Below are 14,524 nucleotides of genomic sequence, written 5' to 3'. Positions count from 1 at the left end.
AGCAGACGAGCTGTACACTTGCTCTTGCCAACAACAGGGACAAGAAGGGGAAGAGCAAGCAGCTGTGGTATGAATCTGGAGGGGATGCTGTGTCAGGCCCCCTCTCTGCTGCCCTCCCCTGCTTACTCTCCTATACACACATCCAGCCCCTGCCTACAGCCCTCCACCCCTCCCCCAGATCCAAGCCATGCCAGTAAGTATGCTCATAGTTTATACATTTAAAAACAGAGCTTTTGCAAACATGTTTTTTTCTCTTCACACGTCAACAAACAGCAGCAGGGTTAGGGGGTCAATGGACAATTTTAAATCAAAACAGGGCTCCTTTGGCTGCTGACATGTGAGAACTGCTGTTCTAGAGCAACCCCAAAGACAAGTCTACTTCCAGTTCTCTGGAGTCTGAGCATTGTGCCTGTGGCTGTTCAACTGAGGACTCAACAGCCTCTCCTGTTTCAGGCGAGGGATAAGCAGATTAAAACCAGCTCCTGAGCTCACCTGGAATGAATGTGCTTAAACGTTTTACTGAGATCCATACAAGATTCCAAGTTCCATTTGAAAGCAGAGGCAGACATTTGTCCCTCTAATTTGCAGCAGCCCACAGAAGAGATTTTAAAATCAAAATTTCTATTTAGAGACACCCAAGAGCAGGTTATTAGTGAAGTCTTACGGAAGAGAATGCATTGTAGAACAAGAGGCGCGTATTTATGGATTGCCAATCAGTGTCAAGTGTACAACTGGTGGAAATGGAAGACAGGCTACCAAGTCAAAGCTCATTAACAAATCCTAGACATTAATATTCTTGGTAATTGTATTCTAAGGCTATTTACAATCAAACAGCATGGGCCAGGTATGCGTTTCAGTGGCTTATATCATGAAATTGTCAGTAATTGTTAGAACTGACATGTTCTCTATTAAGCTGCTTTAATGTTCCTTGAAGTTATTGACTGTGCTGAAAAGGTACTAAAAACATCCAGATCAGCTCTTTCAAACCAGTGTCCACAAACTGAAAGAGCAGCTTCACAGAGAAGAGCTGTCTGGAGACAGATTGCAGTAAGCAGTTCTGCAATGGTCTGCTAAAGCTCCCAACGTGCAGAGTTTTATTTCTGTAGCTGATTACTTGAAATATATATTTGCACATTAGAATCCTTACTACACCACTGCATAACTACTTACCAAAACTCCCAAACAGCATCATTCAAACCACTGCACAACCATAAGCCTTCAAAGACTTTATGCTCTTCAACAGCTCCTCCTCTCCAGTGCATCAGATAATTTCTTAAGACTAATACAAAAGGAGAGGAAAACGTACATTCTTTATAGGTTACCAACCTCACCATTTTAATTGAAATTAGATGGGTCAGATAAGCAACACACCAAGACAAGTGGATCAGACTTCAGCCCACTACATTAGGCAAGTACATTCATCCACGATGTGACCCTTACATATTGGTTTTATGTCATCTAGCCAAAAAGTCACAGTACGTATATTAAAACATGACCTTTCCAGAAAGTTACATCAACCACCATTTGCTACAAGAGACTCCATTCATTCAAAGCACCACTTGTTAAACCCAGAATCATGCCAGTCTTTGATGGTATTTTGTGTACACATTCAAATGGCAGCTCCAGCCAGTGGAAGACAAGTTTACACCCTCACCTCTATTGTCAATTCCCCTGAAGCCCTAACTAGCAGTCCTCTGAATCCACTCCTAGATGTTCCACATAGCTCAGCCAATCCACCACTCTCAGTTATGCCAGTCATAAGTAGGCAGGCAATCACTGTTAGAACACATCTAAGCAGAACTGTGTGATTGTGGTAAGTGCCACCACAGATGAAGATGAGACTAAAATGTTCATTTATACTTATTACTTAAGTCACCTGTAGAATTCAGGAGCTTAAAGGAGGCTTAGAGCATTCCCCTCAGCAAGAGCGCATTCAACAAACCAGTAAATATAGCACTATTTTAATGGCACAGATATCAGAGATTAATTTCACTTTGTGCTGCTCTCAGATAAGGCATTAAGACATTTTAATAATTGTACCTGTGTTCTTTGTGTTCCAGTAACTGACAGTCTCTGCATGTCAGTCTGTCACATGTTTCACAGAAAAGTTTTAACTGTTCTTGTTTGTGGACAGGACAGAAAACAGGACGTTGACCGGATGCTCCCACGGCCTCTGTTTTTAAAAACAAACCATTTTTGCATTTTAAAATAAAGTTTCAGACAGTTTGAAGAGCAAAATCTCTGCCATGCTGAGTAAGACTTAAGTCGAGCAAGGGCAATTATAAACCTATGGTAACGTAAAAATCCATACTAGAGTACTCATTGAAATATTTACAGAATCAGTTTATCAAGAAAGTTTCCAGGTGTGTTGTTTTAAGCGATGAACAGTTGGGGTTGCTTTCCTTTTCCTGCCTTAAATCTCAGATGAAGCCATACTGGTTGACTACTAAGCTGTGCGTTGTTTCACTCCACTCTATTGATGCCTCATTATCTGAAAGTTCAAACAATCCTCAGACTTTAGCATTGTTAAACACTCAGGGATCTCTTAAACCACTTCTTCAAAAACTTTGACAAAATAGCAATAAATCACATTGAATGGAAAACCTAATATCTAAGTAAATATCACCACTAAGGAATGTCATTTTAGTCAACATCTAGCCATTTGAGTTGCAGCTGGTCATATAATAGAAACTCTCACACAAGCAAATGAAGGATAAAAAGATGATAAATTCTTTCCCGGATTCCAAATGACCCCTTGAAGACACTTGTAGAAAAGCAGAGGAAGATGAAGCAGATAAGGATTAAAAAGAGAAGTAGTAAGTGGATGTTTTCCTGAATTGTCAAGTACTGTCTGAAGTTGTTACGAGATGCAAGTTACTGTAACAAAAGACAGCATCCATGAAAACAAAACTGCATCTTCCACTAAAATTTTTTTGAAGTGTTCAAGATTTATTTCTCATGGTCTAACAAATCATCATAAACCCATAATAGATAATTTCTTCCAAGTACATGAAGAGTTAGTAATTCCCTACAACTGATAACATCACCAAGAATCACTATCTAGTTTGTTTCTATGGAATGATTACTGCATTAAAAACAGTCCTAACTATAGAAGTGATATTTTCTACTACTCTACATTCACAGCAAAGTGCTGACGGGTAAAACTGGCTCTTCTGTCATCCTAACTGTCATGGTATTTGTACTGTGTGTTACATTAAGAATTAAGCCTTTAAAGTAGCTCTGCTCTGGTGGCTTTACCTGGACACTGTCACTTAGAGAGATTCAGAAGTTTGAAAATGTACCATGTGAAATCTTACGCATTAGTAAATGATGTCAAATTTAGGGTAGAATTCAAAAAGTCTTCAAGAGTTTAATTTTGCTGCTAGAACTACAAGTTTTTCCACCAAACAAATTTTCATTGATATTAAGCATTATAAGTCTATAATAATACAGTTTTGGCACAGACCAGGAGTTCCTGAAAAGCCTTTCTAGTGGAACTACACAAGCGGGAGCCAAAACTGCAATCATAAGGATCCTAGTTCCATTCTCTCAACTTGTTCTGCTCTCAGTAGTGATGTCAAGTAACTTACTTAGACCAGCACACACAACAATACTGCTTTACTTTAAGAAGCTTTTATCCCTCACGTGAAAAGAAAAGCTTCCAAATGAACTAAAGGTAGTGCTTTTTTACATAGCCTGAAAACAGTTCGAAGAGGAGTGACTTGTCCCCATTTATTTCAGTGAGTTGTGAACCACAAAGCCTGACTGACAAGTTAAGGACCAAATTTCTAGATGTGCAATTTCACATGTGCCCTCAGTTGAAGTAGTGTCAGCAAACTAGTTATTTGCATGTGTAACTGGTGAAAGACACTAGGCTCGTGTGGCCCCTCGCACCCTGAGTGACACTGATGCAATAGTAACTTGGCACCCTATACGAGGGCCATATTCTATACTCAAACCTCCTGTGGGTTGTGTATGGTACAGCCGGACTTTAACCTTCGTAGCTCTGGTCCACAGACTAATAAATGGTGCTTTCCCATCCTTGCCCCCAGATGAGTTGACACCAGTTTTATACCTCCCCAACCCACCCTCCTTTTTAAACTACCAGCCTTGAAATCACATCCTAAGATCTAGAAATTTAGTTTGGCTCTGTTACTAGCAATAACTGAAACGCCATAATTAATTATACTTGAGGCAAAACAGAATTCAAAATTGTATTCACTCCCTCATATCTGCCCAATCAGTGTTAGTAAACAGTCACTAAGGTAGGGAGGTCTCAGTCACAATACACACACAATTCTGTTGATTAAAGTGATACACCCTATACAAGTTTAAGAAAACCAAAAAAAAAAAAAAAAAAAATCCTAGAACTTAAAAAAAAATAGGACAATACTTCACAGACCCTTTAAACACTATTACCACCAAAACTAACCATTTTAATATGTACAAATTTATTCCACGCAAGGCTCACTGACTGTATGTTGGCTTGCCCCCATTTTTCTCTAAAACCTTCCAGAGACATCACAGGCTAAGGATACGTACATGCAATTCAGCCTCTCTCTCAGGTTATATGTGCACGTGTGCTTATCCACACCATGAACCTCCAAGTGTTTTTTATTCCTAGGCTACAGGTAGAATTGGGCAAATGATCAGCAAACTCACCAGAGGAGACATCCTCTTTCTTTCTGATCATATGATCTTTAGTGAATTTTACTCGCTGATGTGCTTCTATGCATGTCTTGCAAAGCCATTCCCCACATTCCACACAGAAGCCCACAGCACTAGCATTATCTTCACAACTGGTGCACACCTAAAAGCAGGAACAAGTCAACACAGTTACTTACAAAGATTCAATTTCCCTTGAGGTTTTTTGAACATAAAGCAAGTCCAGTAAAAGTATTCATACTTTATATGTTCTATCACATATACAGAAGATGAACATACTGCAATTTAGGTACTATTTGATATAAGAAAGTAGAAAACCGTACCTGTTCTGATTTCTCATCAGAGCTACTTGGTGCTTCCGATGTGTCCTTCACAAAGTAGTTATCGACCAGGTCTATCTGTCTACATTCCTGGCGACATATAGGGCACCTGATGACACCAACTACAAGACAAAATGTTTTGTGTTTTTTGGTTTCAAAAAACAAGTCAAATTTATGACAATGTGCTAGAAACGAACAGATTTAAAAGAAACACCATCACAGTAAACGTTCACAAAATGGTTAAGTGAAAACCAGACTAGGATTAGCAGTAGCGCCCTAACTAACTCGTACCCATGGGACAAACATTGTGAAGTTTCAGACAAAGTTTTGGAATGAAGGACCAAACACCATTAAAAAACATTCCTCTCGTCATGGGACCAAGCCCAACTGGCATGAATTATGGTGCCATTTTTCACAGACTCTCTCAACAAGATTCAAATATAGTAGGTCATCTAGTTTAAATCACTTGGTTTTGGCTTCACTGGTATTTCTTAGTAAGATTAAATACGTTACTCATTGCATCTCTTCCCTACACTTCAGGTCCTATACACAAACTTTAATTTCAAAGTAGCCTGAAGACCAAGAAACTGCATCCCTATAGTCTCCAATCTGAATTCTTGTCATATGGATACAATTATTTCACACTACAATAAGCATTTTAAATGCCTGCAATGTACTCCAGAATTGACAAGATGTGTGTCCCTTCCCCCACATTCCTCTCCCTTGAAAGAGCTATGCCATACAGTCATAAGCCTAGTGGAAAAGTCCCTGATTTAGATAAAGATTAATTGGAAAAGAAGAACTGGTTGCTCTATTAAAATTACATGAGGACAATGCAATTAACACAATTCAAGTTTATAAAAAGTAGATCCTGTCAGACAAAACTAATTTTTTTACTATATTATTTATTTTGGTTGATACAGGTAATCGTTCTGGTAATACACTTAGGCTTCTGTAAGGCATTTCTCTAGGTACCACACCACATTTTTACTTGATACTATATGACATTTTGATTAAAAAACTAAAATGATACAAACATCAACAGACCACAGGTTAAACGGCTGACTAGTCTCAATAGGTATTTCTAAATGGGGAATCCTCAAGAGAGTGCATGTCAGGGAGGGGAGAGGAAAGAGGGAGTTGCAGGGATCTGCTCTTGGCCCTATGTTATTTAACAATTTTATCAAATGATCTGGAAGAAAATATAAAATCAGCACAGAAAGTCTGCCAAGGTCAAAAATTTTAGGGATTTGTGAATAATGAAGGGGACAGGTCACTAATTCAGATCAACCTGGATCACTGGGTAAACAGGGTGCAAGCAATGTGTTTAATACACCTAACGTAAAGGGAAGCAGCTAGAAACAAAGAATGTAGGCCTGAATGTTAGACACTAACTCTTGGCCATCAGCTGAACATAAGCTCCCAGCATGACACTGTGGTTAAAAAAAATGCAGTATGATCCTGTGATGCATAAACAGAGGAACCTCAAATAGGAGTAGAGAGTTTACTTTACCTCTGTATTTGGCAGTGAAATACAGCGAGCGTCCACATATTAAAAAGGATATTGATAAATTGGAGATTGTTCAAAAAGAGACACACGTGATTAAAAGATCAGAAAATATACCTACTAGTTAGAGTTAGAGAAGGTTAATGGTGGGCTGCCTTGAGTACAGTCTATAAGTATGTACATAGGAAATGTTTTTAATATTTGGCTTTTTCTTCTAGCAGAGAAAGGTAGAAGACTGATGACTGGAAGCTGAAGTCAGACAAGTTTAGACTGGCACTGAGTGGATAGTAACCACTGGAACAATTTATCAAGATTGAAAGCTTTCTAAAAGTTATGCTCTAGGACTTATTTTGGGAAAGTTCTCAACAGTCCACTTCTACAGAAGATCAGACTAGGTGATCACAATATGTTGTCCCCTTTTCTGGCCTTAGAATCTATGAATTTACTTTCTTATAGCTACCTTTTCAGGGAGTAGCTTGCAGGTTAATAAAAGATTAAAAGTTGGTCTCCTCAGAATACCTGAAGTACACGTGGAACTGCACAAATCATCTCTGACAACAAGATCTCACATCAACCCTTTGCAATATGTTGTAAGGGTTAGATCAGCAGAAATAAAGAATGGTTTCATATTGCCTAGATATAGATGTGTTTACTTGTATCAGAGACAGCGCAAGAGGGGAGGGAGCAAGAGCTGGTGCTAGGGGCAGTCAGCTTAAAAACCAGTTCCACCAGCACAGTCTTAAAGGCGCGGGGGGCAGGGAAAGCAGAGGTGCAGCGGTCCCAGAGCCCGTGCGAGCTGGGACTGCTTGGTCTTGACTCGTGTCAACTCCAGGAGCTACCCCTGCCACAGCTCTGCAGTTTAAATGTAGTAGGAGCCACGCTGCCTGCACACCCCACTCCTACTACATTACAACTGCACAGCCACAGGAGGGGTTGCGAACACCTCCCTTTACTAATTATGTAGTTGATACAAATTGTATCGACTACACGATTAGCCAATTACCCGCTTCTTAACATCCTTAGTTCCTACTGTGAAAATTAATGGAGGGGGAGTAAACAAGCATCAAATGTTTCTAGACTATTCAGCCACCTAAAAATATGTAATCTTGCTTAGGGTGATACAAGAATCAAACAAAACAGCTGTTCAAGGATTTTTCACATAAAGAGACCAATACTTCTTGAAAGCACATGAAAAAATCTATTTTCATATTTTCAGGGGAACCTGCAGAAAGCTAGTCTTAAAAAGTGATAAAAGTCTTACCACCTATGAAAGAAGGTAGAAACAAGAAGTGACTATTTTAGATGACAAGGAGCTTGTAGAGCAAGCAAAGATGTAACTTCACATGAAGTGCCCACACCAAAGTAACTGGTATATAGGGTAGATCACAACTTTACTTGAAACACCGGATTTATTCCCATGATTATGTTTATTACAGCCAGAGTAAGAGAGCTCTCATGTATTCAGTGGATTAGAATCCTTCTAATATTTTTTTTTCTTCTCAGTCTGCACATTGAACATTGTTTTCGTCTCAGATTTCATTTTCAATGGTGGTTTCATATGTCCTGTGCAATATTATGCAAAATGCATCAGCCTGTATCCCACATTATTTCAGCCAGAACATGGTTCAGTAAATCTATGCATTATCTTAACTACTGAGACTCCCAAGTTCCATTCTCCCAACCATCACGGACACATTTTTTGCTTGAGAAAAATATGGAAATGGTGTTATTTTATAGGAAAGAAGCAATCAGGAGGAACAGGCACCACTACTGAAACTTCCACAGCATGTAATCCAACTAACAGAAGAAGTATATTTTAGTACTTAAGCTACCTATTACAATGTTTTAGTCATGAAGCAAGATCACTAGAAGGTTTTCCTTTCCCAGTCTCCCAACTGTCCCTCCTGTCAGGGAGCACTATCATAAAATGGACAGCTTCCATGTGGTGCTGGTGGATATTTTGGTGATGTTTTCTGATCCTGCAAAGGCAGTTAGCAGAACTTATGAAGGAACAGATCAGATCAGACATGAATAATTCAAACTAGCTGATGATTAGAGTCCTGACAATTTGTGGATATTTTCTTTATAGCTGCAGCTATCCACAGACGATTTTTGTGGATGCAGATACCAATTCCGTATCCACACAGGAGTCTACTGATGATGCTCATTCCACTTGCCGCAACCACTGATGCCACCTCCAGAAACCAGCTTTTCTGGGGCGGGGCCATAAGCACAGACTCATAAGACTATATGGAAGAGCTAGGATGAATGGTAGAGAATTCAGAACTTTTGCGTGAAGAAAGCTACATTTCTGGATCTTTGTAAGCATTTTGCCCTAACTTTGTAAGCATTTTGCCCAGTATAAAGGCACACGTGAGGGTAGCCATCCCAGTCCAGAAGCAGGTTGCTATAACCGAAGACCAAACTGAGTGCTTGGCAGAATGAGTTAGCAGGCTGTCCTGTAACATGCAGGGTAGTCAGTAAAGTTTTCCCACAGTGCACCACAGTCAAAGGACTAGAGTAACCACATTTTGAGAAGCTGAAGAATAGTCAGATATGACTGCAGCTTGGATGCCAGAAACCCAAATTCAAGAACAGGTTCAAAAATTTGTTAAAGCGGAGTTAATAGTCAGTGTAGACCCATAAGCCCTGGGTTCTCTAATTAGGGTCAGCTAACTAAGTACCTCTGACCCCGTGCTTACAGTGAAGCACAGATATACCCTAAGAATCATACACAAAAATAACTGCTATGTAAATTAGCAGCACAGATAATCGTGGTTCTTGTTTCTCGCCTGTAACCCTAAGTCTGAGCTAATCAAGGAGCAGGAATAACTTCTTACCTGGAAATGTGGGTTGAGTCACCAATCCAGCAGGTGGGGAAAGCCTGCCTGGCACTGTCAACCACACAAGTGGAGACTGGTTTCACTTGCCATCTTCTCACATCATGTGCCACTCCTCCCTGTCATGGCATCAGGAGAGAGAGTCCCCCCAAAGCCTGCAACAGAGGGAGAAGAGAAACTCCCAGATCCCTTGTGACAAGCTCCTAACAAGGGTCAGGTGACCCAAACAGGAAGAGTAACTCACCAAAGAAACTAAGGTGGGAAGAAGGCATTCATGAAAAAGTGGGGCAATATGGCCAAAAACTGTGTGGTCAGAAGTTTTAGTGTTTAATGACGGAACTCAGTCCTGAGTAGCTGTGCGGTAGATTGTACATATTGACAAAGATCTCTGATTTATCCACACTTTTAAAAATATCCACAGGACTATGGATGAAGGGAATTCTTATCACCTTCTAAGAATTATCATTCTCTCTCTAGTTAGCTGCCAGACCCAAGAACAGGAATTTGAGCCTCCATTAATCAGACAATATTGAAACTGCTACATGTGAAGCAAGGAATCCTGAATGCTCTTTTTAAAAGACAGAAGTTATTTCCTCAATTTCTTGACTAAAATAGAAGATAGATCATCTCAAATAAAGGACAGCCTTGTTAGATGAAGGATGAGATGCAGGCAGAAGTTCTACTATATACTGGGGTTGTTATATTGTTAGATAACTGTAAAACTCTGGAAAGTCCTGTTTGCCTAGAACTCAAGTTATGCACATCCATTTTGTTGAGGTCAAAAAGATTTTATTATGAAAATATAAATGCAACAAGCCTTTTGTAGTTGCTTTAATTGTTTATCATTCAAATTCAGGAGTGCATTAAATTATGTCTTTACTATACAAGGACTCAACTATATTCAAACAGTACAGCAAGTCAATACCCCTATCATCATAGAAGTGAAAAAAGATCCTTACACCTTACAATAGTTTCTAGAATCCCACACTAACTTAAAGAGGAGCATATTAAAAAGACATTGACATAAAAACAAGACCCATCTGTAGAGCCCTGTGTGGATACAAAATTTTGTACAGTACCTGCATCTGTATATACAAAAACGGGCAGTGGATATCCCCATACACATCCGTTGTTAGTTTGCAGATATGTACAAATCTGCAAGGTTCAAGATATAAAATCCATGTCCGCATCCACATCCATATCTGCAAAAATGAGCCACGGATATAAAGCAGATATCTGTGGATTTCAGAACTCTACCCATCTAAAATTTTACCTATCATTCTTAGGGATGTAAAATCCAAGTTAACTAGTTAACCCTAAGTTTTAGCCAATTAATCAATGAAGCAGGCTCCCACCCTCACTTCCCTCCCAGCTTGAAGGTGCTTAGAGCAGCTGGCAGCCCTGTGCATCATGTGACTTGGTCCTGAACCCTGTGGAGCTGCAGTTATCCAGTACCCAATAAGTATCATCCAGTAAAAGTGATGCTTACTGGGTAACCGGTTACCTCTTCACATTCCTAATCATTGTTAAGTAACATCTGAAATGTCTTTAAACATATTTTTCATTTTATTTTGTGACTGGACATGAGTGTACTTGGCTAACAGCATCTTAAAAGCTTTCCCTGATGGCTGCTTGCATGGGGAGGGTGTCTCACACACAATACCAGAGATTTTTTTTAAATAGAATATAATTGTGTACACCCTAGAAGCTGCAAATATAATACCAACCCAAACTATCAACTTTACCAGATTTCAAATGGACTTTGTCCTTTTAAAAAACTGCATCTCTTCACTCAGATTCTGCCTTCTTCACCATGGTTTCATAAAAAGTGCTCTTTATTTCTTTAATGCTTTAAAAGATTTCAACAGTAAAAAAAGCAGAATTCCAAAGATCTTCGGTGCTGTGGGATAAAGTCAGTTAACTCTTTTCAAGACTTTGCAGATTAGCATGGAGGGCTTTACCCAAAAAAAATCTTATGATCCTAGATCTTGATTAGTCTCTAAGGTCCCACGGGACTACTCATTTTTGAGTTATGACTAACCTGGCTACCCTTCTGAGACTGTATTGATTAGGGTAAGTCTCCTGCCAATTATAAACTAAGCACCGTGTTGTGGTCTTGGGGTGAAGGAGATGAGGGGGAGAAAGTCAAGCTCTTACTTGGCACATCTGTAAAACACTTAAACGAAAAGGTGAAAAACAACTCCAGCCCACAAACTGAGCAATCCAAATCTGCACATCTTGCTCTACTTCAATGCATTTTACCCAGTAGTTGTGTGCCTGTGTCCAACTCCATCGCTCCTGGTTTTTCATAATCTGTAATTAAAGTCAAACAACTAGGATTTCATAGACCAAACCAATGTGAAAAGATTTCTAGAGAAGTTGCAATTCAGGCTGGCTAGTCCAAGAATAAGTCTATCTGCCAGAATCAGAATCTTCATAGTTGTTAGAGAAGACTTTCTAGTCTATTTCAAGGAGACTGGAAAGATAACAGCTGAAAAGCCCTTTTTCCTATGTTTTATAGTTAGCCATGGAAAGTTCTGAATATTTGCTAAAAGCCTCCTAAAAAGTTTGGAACTAAAAGATTGCAAGATGTCCTAATCTCTTTACTAGAAATTGCACACTCAAGAATTATTTTCCTAGAAAGAGGTTGGCCACTCAGCCAGTGAACTTTCATGAGACCTTGAACAAAGAGGACCTGTATCCCAATGGGCACAAGACTAGGTGAAAAATAATTTTAAAGTAATTGCTGGATTTTCTGGTCTGAGTAGATAGCCTTTTGACCGTAAGTGTGGTATATGAAGAACAGTATGTTAAATCTGATCACTGTTAGTTTGCAGTTCATGTTTTTCTACATTCCAAAACCATGCGTCTTAACAAAATGTCTTGTTCAGGAGAATTCCCCCTTTAAATCACTTTGGTCAATCATATACACCATAAATCTGTTTCCTAGGAGAACAGATCATGAGAACTGTGCCAATTCCTCACTTTTCCCCAGATTATTTCAGTATTGATAAGATTCCCATGTTCCCTTGCATTAGTGAGAGCTTAACATTAGTTAAATGTAAAGATGCCTTGTTTTTCTAACTTAAACCAGACAATACACATTCAACCTAAACTATCACCATCATATTTTTCTACAGAGAAGGGTAAAATTTAAGTATCAGCTTGTTTGCAGAAGAGCAAAAGTATTTAAGTACATTGCAAAGGCAAATGTTCATCTTACTGTATAAAAGGAGGAATCAAAAATAAAAATGTATTGCTACTAAAAGCAAAATTAGAGCAAAGTGCTTTGGCTACAAAATACAATTATTTGCTACATTGGTAAAAGCGGGGTGTAGAAAGTATATTCAACAGTAAGCCTGGCAAAGGATGTTAGCAAAGTCTCAAGTAAATGATTAATCGATAGGCCTGGCCTGGCAGCAGCGGGGAGGAGGAGGAGGATGCAGGCACAGCTCCTGTCCCAGGGGAGCTCAGGCCCCCCCCTTGCAGGCAGGGGCTGCTGCTGTAGAGCAGCCTCCGTCCACAGCGGGGCCAGGCTTGTCACTGGTAGAAGTTGTTCCATGTGGGATGCTGATGGAGCCCTTGCCAGTGGGGAGCTCGGGACGGGACCATCAGAGGCAGCAGGGAGTGGAGGGGGCTCCCCAGCTGCCAGCCCCACCCCCAGGTACTATCAAATAATCATGTAACCACTAAGATTTAGTGTGTTTATTCGATTATTGAATTAATCGATATCTAACATCCCTAAGCCTGGCTAAGGTGCTTTTATTTGGACATTTAAACTTGAATATAACTTTAGAAAATGGTGTTGAAAATGATGTCACTAATAATAAAACAAAGTAAATGTGAATAAATGATCATTATGTATTTGCTTATAAGCAAGATGTCACAGCAGCCAAGATAGGAAAAAAACAATCACAAAAATTAAACAATCAGAATGCTGAAAAAATCTTTACATTTCACACTGGGTAAATTTAAAATTCACTGTTCTCAGCTAAAAAATATCTACTTAAGCTTCAGAACTTGACATGCACGGATGGCCGCAAAAGAGCTGCTAATTTTACTGCAAACAATCCAGTTAATATTAGCAGTACTGATTCAGTAACAGAAGGTACTGCTTTCCAGAATGCCTACTCAACATGCGCATAGAACAGCAAATGTAGTGAACACCAAATAATCAGACATCTGCACCAGCATCCATCCTGTTCAATACAGTTACCATTTTAACAAATGATAAGTTTCATGTGGAACAGATCAATACTTGATCTAGGTAACAAAAGCTTCCTCCTGGACAATTCTGGCTCAGGATGCATTAAGTGTTCACATAGTGCTATTGTTAAACTACTCGACCCATACCGATCTCTTTTTACCTAAATTGCCACAATGAGTTCAGCAGGGACTAAAGTCTAAACTCTTGACAAAATTTGTACCTAAACTTGGGGAACTGTAGTGAATTTTCCATGTGAAAAGCGATACTATTAGTATCATAAGAACAAACTTATGAAAAGATTCAGAATGCAGCATTAACCCAATCCACAAGTAGTCAAGTGCACTTTGGAACGGATACAAACCCATGACTCTGAACTCTGGTTCACAGGCTTGAGGTATTTTGCTACCCACCTGCCTTTAGCTTGAGGAAGCTTGGCATGTGGCTATCACATTCATTTTTCTGCAAGCATCTCCCTGTCCTGGGCACTCTCCTTTGTTTCCCTGCTTTCTAGCTTTCTATGCTAAAGAACTTTACAGCAGCCAGGCTTGATTGTGAAGCTCTTCTCGTGAGCTTCGAGTTAGTCTGTAATAGGAAAAACTAAAAAAACCCATATAGACTAGTAGCATCTTAAAGACTAACAAAACATGACACACACACACAGGAAGGAACCAGAGTGCCACCTTGCCTCTTAAGATAAACAAATTCCAGTGTCTTTTTTCATGTATAAAAGGCGACAGATAGACCCATCCACATTTTGTTTCTTCCTGTTGATTCTCTTGTAGATATTGCAACATTTTGCTTAATGTATGCAAATAGGCCTCCACTGAGAGGCAGACAATGCACAATTCACATATGACCAGACAGGCAGATAAGGATCTCTCGCCTCAGACATGTATCTGAGAGGCAGGAGGTTTGTCCCCTCTGGGCGACCTGACTTAATTCCAAGACCTTAACATAATTCTCAGTAGAGATATATAATTTATAT

At 39.5% G+C, this 14,524-nt stretch overlaps 1 protein-coding gene across 2 annotated transcripts in view; it reads right to left on the bottom strand.

Moving 5' to 3' along the window:
* Nucleotides 1-14,524, bottom strand: part of TRIM33 (tripartite motif containing 33) — a 65,782-nt gene that overhangs the window by 39,116 nt on the left and 12,142 nt on the right. For both annotated transcript variants that reach the window (XM_075910394.1, XM_006118832.2), the window contains exons 2-4: nt 4,989-5,107; nt 4,663-4,810; nt 2,041-2,173 (exon numbers count right to left, since the gene is read on the bottom strand). In XM_075910394.1, the coding sequence (XP_075766509.1) occupies nt 2,041-2,173; nt 4,663-4,810; nt 4,989-5,107 (400 nt within the window). The remainder of the gene's footprint in view (nt 1-2,040; nt 2,174-4,662; nt 4,811-4,988; nt 5,108-14,524) is intronic.

This window comes from Pelodiscus sinensis, chromosome 27, assembly GCF_049634645.1.
Source record: "Pelodiscus sinensis isolate JC-2024 chromosome 27, ASM4963464v1, whole genome shotgun sequence".
In the NCBI taxonomy this organism is placed as follows: Eukaryota; Metazoa; Chordata; order Testudines; family Trionychidae; genus Pelodiscus; species Pelodiscus sinensis.
The sequence above is the reverse complement of the archived record's forward strand: the minus strand, read 5'-3'. Positions and strand labels throughout refer to the sequence as shown.